The sequence below is a fragment of the Poeciliopsis prolifica genome, unplaced genomic scaffold (assembly GCF_027474105.1).
Source record: "Poeciliopsis prolifica strain line A6 unplaced genomic scaffold, Auburn_PproV2 SCAFFOLD009, whole genome shotgun sequence".
In the NCBI taxonomy this organism is placed as follows: domain Eukaryota; kingdom Metazoa; phylum Chordata; class Actinopteri; order Cyprinodontiformes; family Poeciliidae; genus Poeciliopsis; species Poeciliopsis prolifica.
In genome coordinates, this window is record NW_026562384.1 from 8,680,436 (window position 1) to 8,695,329 (window position 14,894).

A 14,894-nucleotide genomic window follows, 5' to 3' on the forward strand; every position below is an offset into this window, starting at 1 on the left:
CAGCGAGTGTGGGAGTCCTGCTTATAGACAGCTGTTTGCAGTTTCCTTGGAGGAATGTTGGAGTTTGAGTTACTCCTTGGTCATTTCTGCTCTTCCATTTAATCATTTATTTCAAATGGAAAAAAAAAAATCAATCAGGAAACTCCAAGGGATCACTCCCAATCTCGAAATGTCTGTTTGCTTTCCTTAAAGTCTGGATCAGTGCGGGGCGTGGCAAAGAAAATAAAAAAATCTAGACTCATGATTCTAAAAGATTTTGAAGCTTAAACCAGCTTTCACAACTTAAATTTACATCTTTGGTCTTTTGAAATGCCACATTTAACAATAAACATTTGTTAAAACAGTAAAGATGGCATTTTTTTTTTTAATTTTTTTTGCTTTTTGTCATTTTGACCTTAGTTTGGAGTTTGGGTCTGGAGCCGAAGGCGGTTTGAAACTGGGTCTGGTGTAGATTTCAAACGGCTCTAAGATGGTTTAGTTTTATGCACAGAACAAGGATATGGAAAATTCACGAAGGTTGCTTTAAGGAATTGAAATTTAGTGCGGCATTATTCATTCCATATTTGACAAACGTGTTGGTGATTTTGAAGGTGACGTACCGTGCCAGAAAACATAAAAATAAGTAGCCAGTACCATTTTACCATGCTGCTGGATCGGAAGCCGTTCCTGGCATCCTCTTGTAACTTTAAGCTTTATAGAGCACGAAAATAATAAAACCCAAATGGCTACCTCTTTTCCTGTTCTTAAATGCGCCTTAATCTCACCTTCTGAAGCCACTAACAGTTTTTTTTCCAGAGTTTTTTTCCTATGGATCTCTTTAGCTCCTGATTGTTTTCCTCGCCCGGCCTGTTCTCCAACGCACCTGAATCAAATGAAAGCCAAATCACCAGGGATGGGAAGTAACGAAGTACAAGTACTTCTCATGTAACTGTACTTAAAGTGGGTTTTTACCTTGGACTTTGATTTTTCAGCTGGTGCAGTTTGACTTCACACAGCACCGTCAAACCATCCAAAGCCTTGAAAGACTTGTTCCCCTCCTCGCCTGCGGGCGGCACTGCGCCAAGAACAATCGAAGGGAACGACGTGGAGTGGATTTTGCGGTTGTAATATTTCTCTATTGTCCACTGGCTGTTTGTCCCATAAGTGTGTTTTGTTCTGTTTTTTTTTATCCAGAATTGAGCGATTTATTTGTATAGCACCTTTCACAGATAAAATCACAAAGTTCTTCACAAAACATTTTGGAAAAGCACATCAAGCATAACATGAAAGTAAATTAGTTAACTCCTTTCAAAATTAGCAACACGGTGTGCAGCAACAAGTTGTCTCCTTTGTGCCGCACACCTGATGGAAGTAATGAGTGATTTCTGTGCTTCAGCAACACGAGACGGCGTACAGAGAAGGTCAAGCAGTCGGTGGAATCGGGGTGTGCTGGACCAGAGATGGATCTAAAGGCTGTATGATGGGGAAGCCAGGATGGAGAAACACCTGACAGACACATTATGAGCAACTGTCTAGTTCGCTTATGCCTTGGACTGGCCCTGCCTCAGAGATGGAATCCCCAGCTGTTTCTCTTCCTCTACCAATTAGAGCAAAGAGTTTTAAAGGGATTTAACAAGGTTTGAGACGGAAATTGACAAGACGTGCATTTTGAAACACTGCAGCATGTAAGCCTGTTTTATCGGACACGCCCTACATCTTGACACATTGTCCACTTATTTTACATTTCATACTCGAACCTCTCTGTCCCACTCTCTCCTCCTGTCCATCTTTCATCTATTTTTCCCCCTCGCCCGGTATTGTTTTCATTTCTGACTCTGCCAGGGTTTTCCCCCTGCATGTCTTTGACTTTTCCATTCCCTCCCCCCTGGGAGAGCTTGCTCTCACAGTGTACTCATATCTGCCAGTAAAGAGAAACATTACAACTATTGCAGATGTTGAAATGTTGATCCCATCCTATCGCAAGCCCCAGATCACCACCACCAGCTCAGGTCTGTGGCACATCCCCACTGGCTGTCGGCGCGGCGGGCAGCTGCTTCTGTCCATTCAGAATAAAAAAAAATAAAAATCTGCAGCAGAGGCCCCGGCAGTGAACAGCCAATCACTTCGCCTAATCCACCCTGATGTGTAAAGCCAATTAGAAGCTGGGATCCAGTTGCAAAAGGAATCTGATTTTGTACGGTGGATGTATGTGGGCCAAAGCCTGTGGAGACAGAAGGAGCCTGTGTGTATCGCTTCACAATACGAATCTGACGTCTTAAGGGGTTTATGAGGGTAAACGAGCATTGTAGTGGTTTTCGCAACTGGAAAACTAATGCATGTGCTTTGGCTTTTAAATACACTTAGTTTGATGTTTTTAAATATGAACACCACAACCAGATGTTGCTCATAGCACCAGATAACAGGATTCATTTGCAGTTTTGAAAGGCTTGGAAATGTGCAACATTTCATTTCAGTATCTTTATGCTCCAGATAAGAATGAAAGACAATCGCATGGTCCTGGAAAGAGTTGGTGCAACCAAACTAGTTGTCTGAGAAGTTTACCTCTAGTTTGGACATAATTAACCTAATGTCAGCGTTCTTTGTATACCATATCAAATCTTGAATTTAAGAGGCTTAGCCATCTTGGGAACCATACATTTGACCTGATGGTCACTGACAGATGTTACACAGAGAGATGAAAATGAGGGAGAAGTATTGATTCCTCTTTTACGTTTCTTACAAATAGAAATAGTGAAAATATATTTGCCCCTTTACAAATGTTTTTGTATTTCTTCCCTTTTGACTTTTTTGCTGTGTAAAACAAAATATTTTCAAAAAAGTAAATGCAAAATGCAGTTTTGAAAATCGTTTTATATTGGAAAGCATAATTCATGGTTTTGTTAATGACTCCACTCCACATCATCTTGAAGTAGCAAAGCAGCCCCAGACCATCACTCTTCCACCACCAGCCTGAGTCTTTATGATGTCTAGATGCAACAAGACTTGCAACATCCAGTCTTAAATATTTTGTCTCAGTCAACAGAAAAAAAAACATTTCCTCAATTCTTAGAGACCATCAGTATGCTTTTTACCAAATGTCGGATGGACCTTTGTGTTCTTTGCAGTCAGCAGTTTTTTTTACCTTGGAACTTTCCCATGGAGGCCATTTTAGCCCACTCTTTTTTTTTCTTGTTGAAATGTGAATTTTGATATGCTGGCTGCACCTAAGAGGGTTCACCGCTGTCCCATGTTTTCTCCATTTGTGCAGAATGGGTCTCACTGTGGCTTTATTGAGGGTTTGGAAATGGCTTTTCAGGCTGATGGACCTTTAATTTCTGTAGGCCAGCAGAATGACATGATGCGTTACTTTTTGATATTATTAAACCTTATAATAATATCTTATCTGACAGATCTTGTTGGGTTCTTGTTAAGTCACTTCTTAACTTTACAGATCTTAGACGGTCGGCGAAAAAATTAAATGATTTGAGAACAGCTTTTCAGATTTACTCACATTCTGTTTGGCCATGACAATTTGTTTCATGATCTAAAACATTTTAGTGTTGAAGAAATCACAGAATTGCAGTCTGTGGTTTTCCACTTGCATATTTAAAACCGGAGCAGATTAGAAGCATTTGGTGTAATTTTAAATAGATTTTTTGTATTTATGTTGGAAAAGGTGACCAAAAATAGAGAAACCAACTTTAAAAAAAAAAAACATAATGGATGAAAACCCTGTTTGAAAATACAATGAAAAACACTTCATACATAATATATCTGGTTTTAATTAGTACATCACACTTTAATCCAAGCAAAAATGGTCTCTCACAGTAAGTTCTCGATAGCAGGACAATTTTATTGTCATGTCTGTTGCAGTTCTTCTCTTTTTTTTCTTTTTTTTTTGCCTCATTTCAGTAGAATCTGCAGTCCAAATATCTTCACGTTCATTACAAAATAAACTCTTTGCAATAAATAAATATATAGATTTACATTTATACTTTATATGTAGAAAATAAATATTTTGTACATTTCATAAATAGGAACACCCATATGTACACCTCAAGACGCTTGCGTGTTTTTGTTTTTCTTTTCTTTAATAATGTTCGCCGCACTCTGAATATTACAAGTCGCCACTCTTTAACCAAACGTATCTGTTATTCCTTTAAACCGCAGTCGGTGAAGTGCTTACGTCCCGAGCCTACTGAATTTACGCTTTCATTTAAATGTGATGAATGTGATGTTTAGGTTCAAACCAGACACACAGCTGGGACTTTGGATGTTTAGGTAAGTGCTTCATCAGTCCTACAGTCATTGCAAAGATGTTGCCCTCTTTTTCCATCTGAGACGTTCGCCTTTTGGTAGTTTTTAATCTGCGTACAGATTGTGAAGTACCTGATTACACCAAACTTAGCAAGCCAAACCCTTCTTGCATGTCATATCAGAAATGTCTGCAGCACTCCTAAAAAGGGAACTTCCTGGAGCTTTACTAGCCACGAGATTTAGTTTTTTAAGTTTTTTTTTTTTTTTTTTTTTTTTGCTTTAACACGCAAGAAGCTCCCACACCGTGTGCTGTTGCATGTCACTCAAGTGTCTGTGCGAGAGAGAGAAAAAAAAAACCCTGGCATCTTGGTTTGGTTTTCCTGATTCACCCCCAGCTGCTTAGTCCTCCACAGAGGAAGCGGTTTCCTCTTCGCTGAAGTCCAAAGCCCAGGCAGACGAAAGACATCCAGGATCGAGCTGAATGTTTATGTCCTGGTCACTTGTGACCTCCGTGAGAGCTCAGGGGTAAACAGTTCTCCACAAGATCCAGAATATCCACAACACCCCCACTCTCTAGTCTTCCGCCTCTTCGACTTTGTTTATCTCTGGGGCTCCAGATGTAACCAGTTCTCCCAGTGTGAGCGCTGGTCACCTGTCCTGGAGCAGATCTCTGTACGCCCGAGGCATCTTCCCCATCTACACCGACCGTGGCAAGAAGTGGGTGAGTTTCTGGTGTTTCTTAGTCCTGCCACCCTCCCTGGGCGATCCGTCCTTGTTTAATGCCACGTAGTAGAAGCGTCCCGTGTCCGTGTGCTTGTACAGTGTCGACGCGTAGGTGTTGTACCAGTTCTCCTCAAAATGCTCCCTGAACACGCACTCTGCTGTAAGCTTACTCTGCAGAACAGGAAACATGAAGTTAGCTCAGGAGGACAGACAGAAATTCACAGTTTTCACTTCTTCACCTTGCAGTCATTAGGTTTAATGTATTTTGCTGGGATTTTATTTGTCAGAGCAACACACGGTGGAGCATAACTGAGAAAAAAAAAGTTGTGCATTTCCTTTACTTTAACTGGGCTAGTCTAACATATAAACATGCTTCAGTGTAAAACCGGGGTCTTCAATCCAGATCTCGAGAGCCAATGTCCTGCAACTTAGACCCGTCTTTGCTTCATCACACCCGAGTCAAACAATCAAGTTATTAGAAGGATCTCAGCAAGATATGGAGAGCTTAAATAAAGACTGAGGAGGCAATTCAGTCATTTGCTTCAGGTGAGTTGGACCAGAGGTTAAAAGTCGCTGAGTTCTGGATTTGAAGTCCCCTTATTTAAAGCATTTAATATTAGCCCTTACTAAATGTGTAGACATTGTTCTGCTAGATGGTGAACCTTTTCCTTGGTTTCAAGTATTTCGCAACCTCAAAATTTTTTTACCCCAAATGTCCGTGTATTTAACTGCATTCATTTATACATCAACTCTGTCTTCGCTGAAGAAAAGCTTCCCCACAGCATGATGCTTCCAACTATTACTGAGGGGATGGTGTCCCCATGGCACTGAAAACTAACATGTGGTTTTAAGTCACTCAATCAAGTCCACCAAAATCTTCAACCTTAGCCTTACTTATGGTAGATGACTGCCAACCAGACTTCATATAACTTTCTTTTCTAAAAGCTAAAGGCTGTCTGGTTTTCAGACACTTCAACTGAGGTCATTTTTCAACTTTATCTATTTTCTGATTATTCCTTTCCTTTGTATGGCCACATCTTGGTAAGACTGAATTTGTACCATTACCTTCAGATTTCCAGACAATTGATGGAGCAGGGTTTTGTGAAACAATCAAACTTCAGAACATTGATTTATAACTTAATCCTGCCTTGATCATCTCTGCTGTGCTCCTCAGTCTTCATGATGCTGCTTGTTCCCTGTTTTTTTCTGAGGCCTTCACATACCGAGTATTAAATTGTTAGTCGTTTGCAGTCGATCTTGTTAAAAGTTATTGGAGAAAAAAAAAAAGAGCTGCTCTAAACATGTGCTGCATTTACAGATTTTTTGTTCATAAAAAGTCAAAATAAATTTAGAGTTTTTCTTCTAAATCACTGACATGCAATGAAGTTTTGTAGTAATGAGCTAAGATGAGAAGATTCAAGGTGTGTGAGATCCCCACAGTCTCCACTCCTGATATGAACTCATTGAAAAGCTTAACGGAGCAGCACAAGCTCATTTGGGCTGGAGCTCATTATGAAAGAAGAGGGGAAATCATTACATGCAGCGTTTCACTTTACGCTCCACTCTCACTCCTCAGACCTGCTGACCTCTTGCTGTGGATGGAGAATCATTTCCCTCCCTGTGATGCAACGAGAGCAGTCGGCATACCAACACACTGAAAGCTTTTGTGTTCACTGACAGAGCAATATGAACAATGGCTGCAGGTTCAGCAGGGGAGAGGGAGCAGGCTGGATTTAAAGCACGAGGAACATGACAGTCATCGGAGCTTCCTGTCTTTGCGGCCCTCTCTTTCTTTCCCACCAGGCTTGCCTGTGCTGCTTCTATGACTCTTCACTTCTACGAAACTGCTGAAGCAATCTCGATGATTGGCTTTCAGGCTGTGCTTGGCTGCTCTGTGCAGGAAGGCTGTTGTCTGTAAACACAGCCTGAAGGGCACATGACTGGGCCGGCTCCATGCTGACACACATCCTCATGCACACACACACACCTCATCGGATCAAAAGCTCGTCGAGGTCTGCTGCTTGAGGGACGGAAGCGCCCCTCTACCTGTTCAGCTTCCCCTCCCCCCCCCCTTCTGGACTCTCGCATCCAGACAGACATGTCGACATCTCCCCTTCTGTCAGTCAGGTGACTCAGTCAGGTGTGCAATTTCCCCTCCACACAACCACCTCTGACCTGCACCCACACCCTCCTCTCGGGGCCAACCCCCCCACCCCCCAGGATGCCAGACTCCGATAACGTGCAGTAACAATATCTGCACTTCCAGCATAATGGCCTACTTAAAGGTAGCCTCTTTTCAAAAACGATGAGAGCAGGGGCCGGCCCGCGAGAGGCCCCCAGGTAATGCCCCGGGACACCTGATACAGGATTGCCCTAGCGTACTTCCCCTTCCACTGCTTTTATCTCTTCCCTTCCCTATGTCCCTGTCTCAAGGTGTGTGTGAGACCTGAGGATGTACACTGACCAGAGGAGGAAGCCACATTTACATCCAAAGTGATTCTGGAACCTTCTCTCTCCTCTTTGTGGCATATTTAAAAACCACAGGAAGACACAGGGTCCGTATCCTCCTTGAACCCTTGCAGACAAAGAACAAGCATGAAGAGAAAAGAGCACGCTTGTTTTGTCTCGTAGTTTTACCACTAGCCACAAGAGAGCTTTGATTAAGATACAAATAAGCTATGATTCTGGATAGAAAACTGGACCCAAGAAATGAAGAAAAGAGCATTTTCAAAGCGTGACAAGAACATGGTGTGTTTAACTCCACACGGGTCCTAGACAGCCTTGAAAGTATCTTAGATAAGAATGAAAAAACAAAATAGAAAATGAAAACAATTTTCAGGCTTTTTTTTTCTATCTCCCATCGTGCCCATCCAGTTTACATATTTTAAAACATAACATTTGTGCCTTAAAACTGCTTTACAAGTACCAATAGGTGGAGATTTTTATTATTCATCCATACATCCCCCCGCCCCTCTCCTGCAATGGCTCTGCGTGCCCCACACTTTGGGAATCACTGGTATGGAGTGAGATACCGTTTTCATCAGCAGAAACTCACCGATCCATAGAGCTCTCCTTTCTCATTCATGCCCAGGTAGAGTCCAGCATCCACCCCTCTGATGCTGACCAGCCCCACCGCCAGGCTGATGAATTCCAGGATACCTGAGGTCAAAAACACACACTGAGACGTCAACAGAAGCCCACAGAACCAATGTAATAATTTTAGGAATCTCCTCCCATTAGCACAAGTCGTTTCTGTCTGTTGCACTATAACACTGGTTATTTAAGTTTAATTGAGGACATTAGCTTGGTTGAAAATGGTTTAGTGTCAGTGTTAATGATAAAGTTAAACTTACCAAGTTGGCTTTTCAAACTAAAGGCAGACATTGCCAAAGAAAAGCTATTGTCATCTGAAACAAGAATGTTTTACATTCAGCTTTGTTGGAATAGATTTCCCGTTACATGCTTTAAGACCAAATCAGTTCTTATTTTTTTGTTTTCTGTAAACTTTGAAGGAAATCCAAACAGCCTCTTTGAAAATCAAGAGATTCTGAACTTTCTCAGTATGGAGCTATCATTCAATACTTGTTTGTTGTATTTAGGTAGTAAAGCATAACTTGAGAAATATTGTAAAGCACACATGTATTTAGAACTTAATATTTAGAAACTAATTAATTTATCAAACAATATTAAAATGTGATCAAATTTAACTAACTTTGTTTGGGAAATACACTTTAAATACTGGTTTGAATTTGTCTTCAAAAGTTTCAACTTTCCCTCAAATACTGATAAAAATCTACCTCAATAAAACAGATGTTCAAATTGTTACAATCACGTTACTGACTAAATGTTGACCCCCAATAACAGTTCCTGTCATCAGTGTGAACTGTTAGAATAATAGCGTTCAGAGGAAATGAGGAACCCATTTTCAAAATTCAGTCATCGGAAGCAGACCAGCTTATATTGTGATAATCGCTCGGTTTGAAAGTCATGACTGAGAAAATAAGCTGGAAAAACACGATGGCGAGTAAGTAAGACTGTCATATTTCAACTAGTAACACCATAAATATGTAACTTGCTCTCCGTTGATTGCAGCACATTTCCCTTAACTGCGATGACTAACCAGCTTCTTGCTAGTCTGTCATAATGACGTGAGGTTTTCTGCAAAGTTCCCCAGGGACTTCTGGCACAGCCTGGGAAGACACTTTAATGAAGCTGGTAGATGGTTACAGTGAAGGCAACTTCAAAGGCAGGGAGACAAGTGGTGAAATTAAAAGCCACTGGGTGTTGTGATGCAGAGGTTTCTCAGAGAGGATCCAGCTGGCTGCTGTGACTGGCAGGGGCCAGCTCATCCAGCCACCTGGCCTCCATCTCCACCGACCTCATCAGATGACAGAGATCATCCCTCTAATTTTTTTTTTAAGAGAGTGTGTTTCATATCCTCTAATCAAAGTCTCCTCTCGCTTGGCGCAGCGAGGACGACCTTGCATTTTCTTTCATTCTTTCCTCTCTTCTTTCTTCCTTTCTCTCTCTCTCTCTCTCTGTCTCTCTCTCTCTCTCTCTCTCTCTCTCTCTGTCTCTCTCTCTCTCTCTCCAACTTTAAGTGAAGCCAGACAGAGACAAACACGCGGACCACCCATCCCCTGTAAAACACCGACTTATTTTTTTGGCTCAAGCGTGAACATTAAACCGCGGCGTGGATTCCGCGGTGGTCACGCTTTAACTCGGAGTTATTTCGTCCCGCAGCGAGCGAGCCGCGCGGCCCGCACCTGTGACACACGCGGCGCCTGGACATGTGCGCGTCTCTGCCCTGTGACCCCCCCCCCCCCCCCCCTCTCACCCTCCGCCCTCAGCGCCCGAGACAGACTTTATTTCACAGGTGACACCGGCGAGAAAACAACAGCTGAGGCTCAAAACATGGGAGATGGAGAGTCTGCCTATTAACGGAACGGGCTTATCAGCCGGGGAGGGGGACTGGCACGCGCACGCGTTGAAGCTGGTCGTCACGGAGACGCGCACGCGCACGCTTTATTTAAAGCGGCGAGGGGGGGGGGGGGGACACCTGCTGCCCGGGTGCCCGCGAGCGCAGAGGTTTCCAGAAGAGCCGCGCGGCTGTTGAGCACGAGCGAGTTGACCGAGGAGGAGGGATGGATGCGCCGCCGGTGAAAAACAAACTCACTTTGTTTTACAGGAAGAAACTCGTGAACCCAGACGTTTCGAACCGCATTCAAATGTGTACAAATACAATAATAAATGCGCCTAAAGTTAAGGAGATCAATAAAGACATAAGCACGCCAAAACAGAAACGAGGGGGAAACATTTAAAACAATAAATTAAATGAAATGAAACTTGTGCCAAAGAAACTCACCAAATCTGCTGTGGTCCTGCCGTGTCCCGTGCACGGTGCCGTTGGGGAATATCTCCAGCTGAAAGCCAGTCCTGCAGTAGAGCTGACGCCGCCTCAGGATCCCCTTAAGGTGGCCGAAGTCTGTGGGCGACCCCTGCTGCAGCCTGCCTTCGATCTGCCCCAGCCGCTCGCTCAGCCCCGCCGGAGACTCCGACAAGGGCGCGCTGGCGAGCGCCGGGAAGCTCTGTAAATCCAAGTCGAGCGTCCCCAGAAAACTCCCGACCTCTGCCATCGTTTGCACAGCTGTCACATTAAGCGAAGGCATTTGAGATGTATGTATGTGCGGCGACTTGTGGAGGGAGAAAAGTTTACACACAAGTCCGGTCCATGCACGCAAGGGGAAAAAAAAAAAAAAAAAAAAAAGAGAGCGTCCCCGGCGCGCCGTGCTCCTCCAAAGTCAAGGAAATCCTCTCAGTTTATTGATAGTCCTTTGCTTTAATCATGAGTTTGATATCTGTGTTTATCAAATGGAAAGACTCTGATATATACATACTCCCCACGCATTCTCACATTGGACACTCAGATTCAAGCCACGCCTGGCTGGCATCCCTTCTTACGCGCATCAGTTTGCTTTACTTAATCTTCACTTTTTGACCAACTTTTTGGAACTCATGACACAAATTAGTTCAACGCTCTTCTTATAGAAAGTTCTCCTCTTTTTCTTTTTTGTTTTTAATGATCCGATCACTTCAATCCATGTGCAAAAGTGCCTCCAGAATGCGTCCTCTTCCCTCTTTGCGGTTTTCCGCTGTCTGTCAAAACCGCAGCGCCCGTCCAGTGGCAGAAGAACCTGGCAACGCGCGGCGGTCCATTAAACTGCGGCGCAGATGCAGAAGTGGAAACTATCATGATGAAAACGCACACATATCAGCTGACTGCGCCTATTTAACCGCTAACCCCAGCAGCCCCTGCAACCACTGAAGCCAAGCCTTCTTTATGTCGGCTTTTGGGTCAGAATCCTGGCTTCATGGGGGGGGGGGGGGAACCGCAAGAGAAACATTTACATAAAAGGATTATCAAAGTAACCTGTGCACACGCTCACAGTAATCCAACCTCCTGCACGTTTGAGGGACCAAGCACTGCAAGTTGGAGCTTTTTCACGGGAGCATTTTCCCCCCCCACCTCCTCGCTGGAAGCAGGTGCTTTCTTACCCTCTCTGCAAGCGGTTTGCAGTAAGCTCCTGCAAGCCAGCAGCTTAAACCACTGTCTTCTGCGAGGAGGTGGGTGGAGGGGAGGCAAATCCAGATGATGTGCGGAATTTAGTCTGACTGCACAGAGATTTCTTTTAGTAATTTTCAATTTTTTTAAAAAAAAAGAGATGGTTTTCAGATGTTTTTTTTTCTATGATTGGCATAAACTGACCTCCGTCCATTTTTAACTCTCGTCACATTTTCTGTCCCTGCTGGACAAAAAAAAAAAAAGAAATGCATGTCCACAGCCTAATACTGCCACCACCATGTTTCACAGTGAACATTGTGTCGTCAGAGTGAGATGTAGAGTCAGTTTTCTGCCAGAAAGTTCAGCTTTTGGTCTTATTGATCCTCATGTCCCTGGTTTGTGACAAAACTACTAACATGGCTTCTCTTAAGATTTCTTCCTCCCTAACCTGTCTGCTGTATTTGTTTTTTTTTTGTGTGTGTGTGTTTTTTTGTCTCCATGATGCCATTGTTCACTAATGCTCAAAACTCCAGTGCTTTAACAAAACAGCTGTAATCATCCTGAGATTAAACTATAAACAGGTGGACTCTTACTTAATTTTTATTGCACTTATTTGGGATATTGGAGTAACGCTGGCTCATGAAATACATTCAAATGTGTGTTTGTAACATGGCAAAATGTTCTTGAATACTTTTAAGATGAAATTTAGAGCACTGATTTTAAATGAGCTTTGAAAAAGGGTCAAACACATGAAAACTGAGAACACAAGTTTTTTTTTTTTTATACAAAATTAGAGTTAGTGTTGTTGGATAAGAATGTTTGATCTGTGCCATCATGCACATGAAAGAGAGCACCAAGAAACCCATAACAGGACTAATATAATAATCATAATTTATGACTGATTGGGGATTTTTGCACTTCTTCTGTGCACAATGGGACAACAAGTTCCAACTTGTGTTTGTGAAGTTTCAAAAAAAAAAAAAAAAAAAAAAAGAAGAAGAAAAACACAGCTGTTTTGTCGAGGCCTTTATTTCTGTGTGATGATCCAAACGAAAACAAACTCCAGGAGTGTTTTAATTAGTTCGCCGCTCCTCTGGATATCAGTGACAGCGGGTCCTGATGGGAGGAGGGCGTGATTACATCAACAGCACCATTTAACTATTAGCGTGTTATTTCAGACCTCCTTCGAGCTGCTTTCTGAAACCCCCGTCCTGAGGGGGAGTTCTCACCTCGGGGCTGCTGCTCATCGCGGGCTGCTGCGGCTTCCCTGCAGAGAAACGTGGATTTATGACGGAGCCTCGCTGCCTGAGAAGGCTGACAAATAGCCAGCTTTAAGTGTGTGTGTGTGTGTGTGTGATTGTTTTGATGTCACCGTCAGGATTTAGATGAATTTCCTGACTTCTTGTTTAGGGCTAATTTATCAACTTTTGTGGAGGTGCTGCAGTCTATTCTCAAGCAGATGTTAGTGGCTGAGAGTGGAATACACAGTGATGGACCCTCCAAAGCACGCAGGCCTTTTTTCACTGCTACTAATTATGCCACTATAAATCTTAGGGGTGTGTCACGGCTGCATTGAAGTCAGAGGAGTGACGGTGGCTTTCAGCTGGTGCAGTATATGAAAGGTGGTGGGGGTGATGGATGCCCCGTGGGCCTCACGGTTGATGAATTGGGCAAGGGGTTGACGAGGAGTCACCGATGGTCAGGCTTTGTGCGAAAAGACACCAGGGTCCTCGCTGCTGAGGAGGATGAAAGGAGGATTCGTCTCAGCTGTAGGTTGGGAGGATTAGAGAAAGCAGATGAGAGGGGCAAAGAAAGAGCAAAGTGAAGCAAAAAATGGGGGGAAGGAAACTCGTCTTCCTTCTGACTTTTGCTCACTGTCCATCAAGTTCATGCAAAACTTAAATCCCACCTCACAGTGGCATGCTGAACTTTTATTTCTTTATCATTGTGGCTATTACAACTACATCTGTTACTGGTCAGTCACATTTAATAGATGACACGGCAGATATATAACTGCGAATTAAAAAAAAAAAGCAACCAAGAGTTAAAATGTTCCCATATGCTGAGAACCTGCAGAGGATACGGAGAAGAAGAGAATAACCTCAAGCGCACGGCCGCGGCTTTGAAGTTACTCTCTCATGAGTCACTGAGAGTGAGTTCACACTGAAAATGAAGTTACACTCGCATTGGGAACTGGGGACTAATAGGAGCCTCACCTGTTTGTTTGGATTAGACAAACTTCACATGTGTCCTGCTCGGAGAGGGGAGCCAAGGTCTGCCTGGAGAAACCGAGCCGGGATTCAGTTGACTCAATTATGAAGCCTTGGGTAGGAGTTGGTTACAGAGGTAAAGAAACCTCTCAGCAGGTTGGAAACAAAACCTAAGCAACTGTGGCAGTGCCTTTAAAAGTTAGCACACCCCTCCCTCATTTTTGGTTTTTCTTTTGCCAAACGTTGATGTGATTTATTAGGACGTTCCAACTCTGTGTCTAGAAGGGTAAGAAAAAGGATTCAAGCACTCCAATATTTCAAGAACAAATAACAAAAATTGGAAAAATGTCTGTGTGCATTTATATTTAACCCCTTTATGCTTCCTTTAGAAGCCACATAATGAGTAAGTGAGTCCGCCTGTGTTTAATTTACTCTCTGGGCTGAATAGAGACAAAACCACAAGATCTTTGGTTTTTCAGTTTGTCACTAACGAGATCCACCAAACGTGGAACAAGGTGCTCTTGTCAGATATAGTCAAAATGTAACTTTCGGACCGACAATTTATTTAACTAACTTTGCATGTCCATCTAAACCACCCCTTCATTTTAAACATGACGTTGGCAGCATGATGCTGCGGAGAGGCTGTTCTTCGGCAGAGACGAGGAAGCGGGTATGAGTGGATTTGGAAACAAAATACTTTAAATTGGATGAAGGTTCACTTCCCCGCAGGACAACTACGCTAAACGTGCAGCCAGAACTACAGTGGAAAAGTTTTTGTTCAAAAGGAATATTCATCCGTTAGACAGTCAAAGTGCAAAACCAAACTAAAAGTACGTGGCAACATGTGAAATATGTTCACTTTCCAACTAATCTCATAAATGTTTTGGTCAAGAGTGGGCAAAAGAAAAAAAAAAGCAGTCTCTAGATGGACACAGCAGGAAGACAGGGGTTGAATAAATATCCATGCCGTTTTTCGAACTTTTACTTCTAGTAGATTTTAAAAACCATGTGTCCTGTTCCGTCTGTGATGCAAAACTATTCCCACAACATATAGGGCAATATTTGCACCTGTAAACAAACCCCTGCTCTTTTTCAGCACTTTTGAGCAGACGATATAAAGTGCTACACAAGTACAGGTCATTTATCATGATTCTTCCACTACC

The 14,894-nt window shown here is 43.0% G+C and overlaps 1 protein-coding gene across 1 annotated transcript; it reads right to left on the minus strand.

The window, feature by feature from the left end:
• Positions 1 to 3,743: 3,743 nt before the first annotated feature.
• Positions 3,744 to 11,241, minus strand: fgf16 (fibroblast growth factor 16). The gene is made up of 3 exons (XM_055034049.1): positions 10,325 to 11,241; positions 8,015 to 8,118; positions 3,744 to 5,130 (listed from the first exon to the last, which is right to left on the minus strand). Exons 1-3 carry the CDS (start codon positions 10,626 to 10,628, stop codon positions 4,933 to 4,935), a joined length of 606 nt encoding a protein of 201 aa, XP_054890024.1. The 5' UTR covers positions 10,629 to 11,241; the 3' UTR covers positions 3,744 to 4,932.
• Positions 11,242 to 14,894: the final 3,653 nt, after the last annotated feature.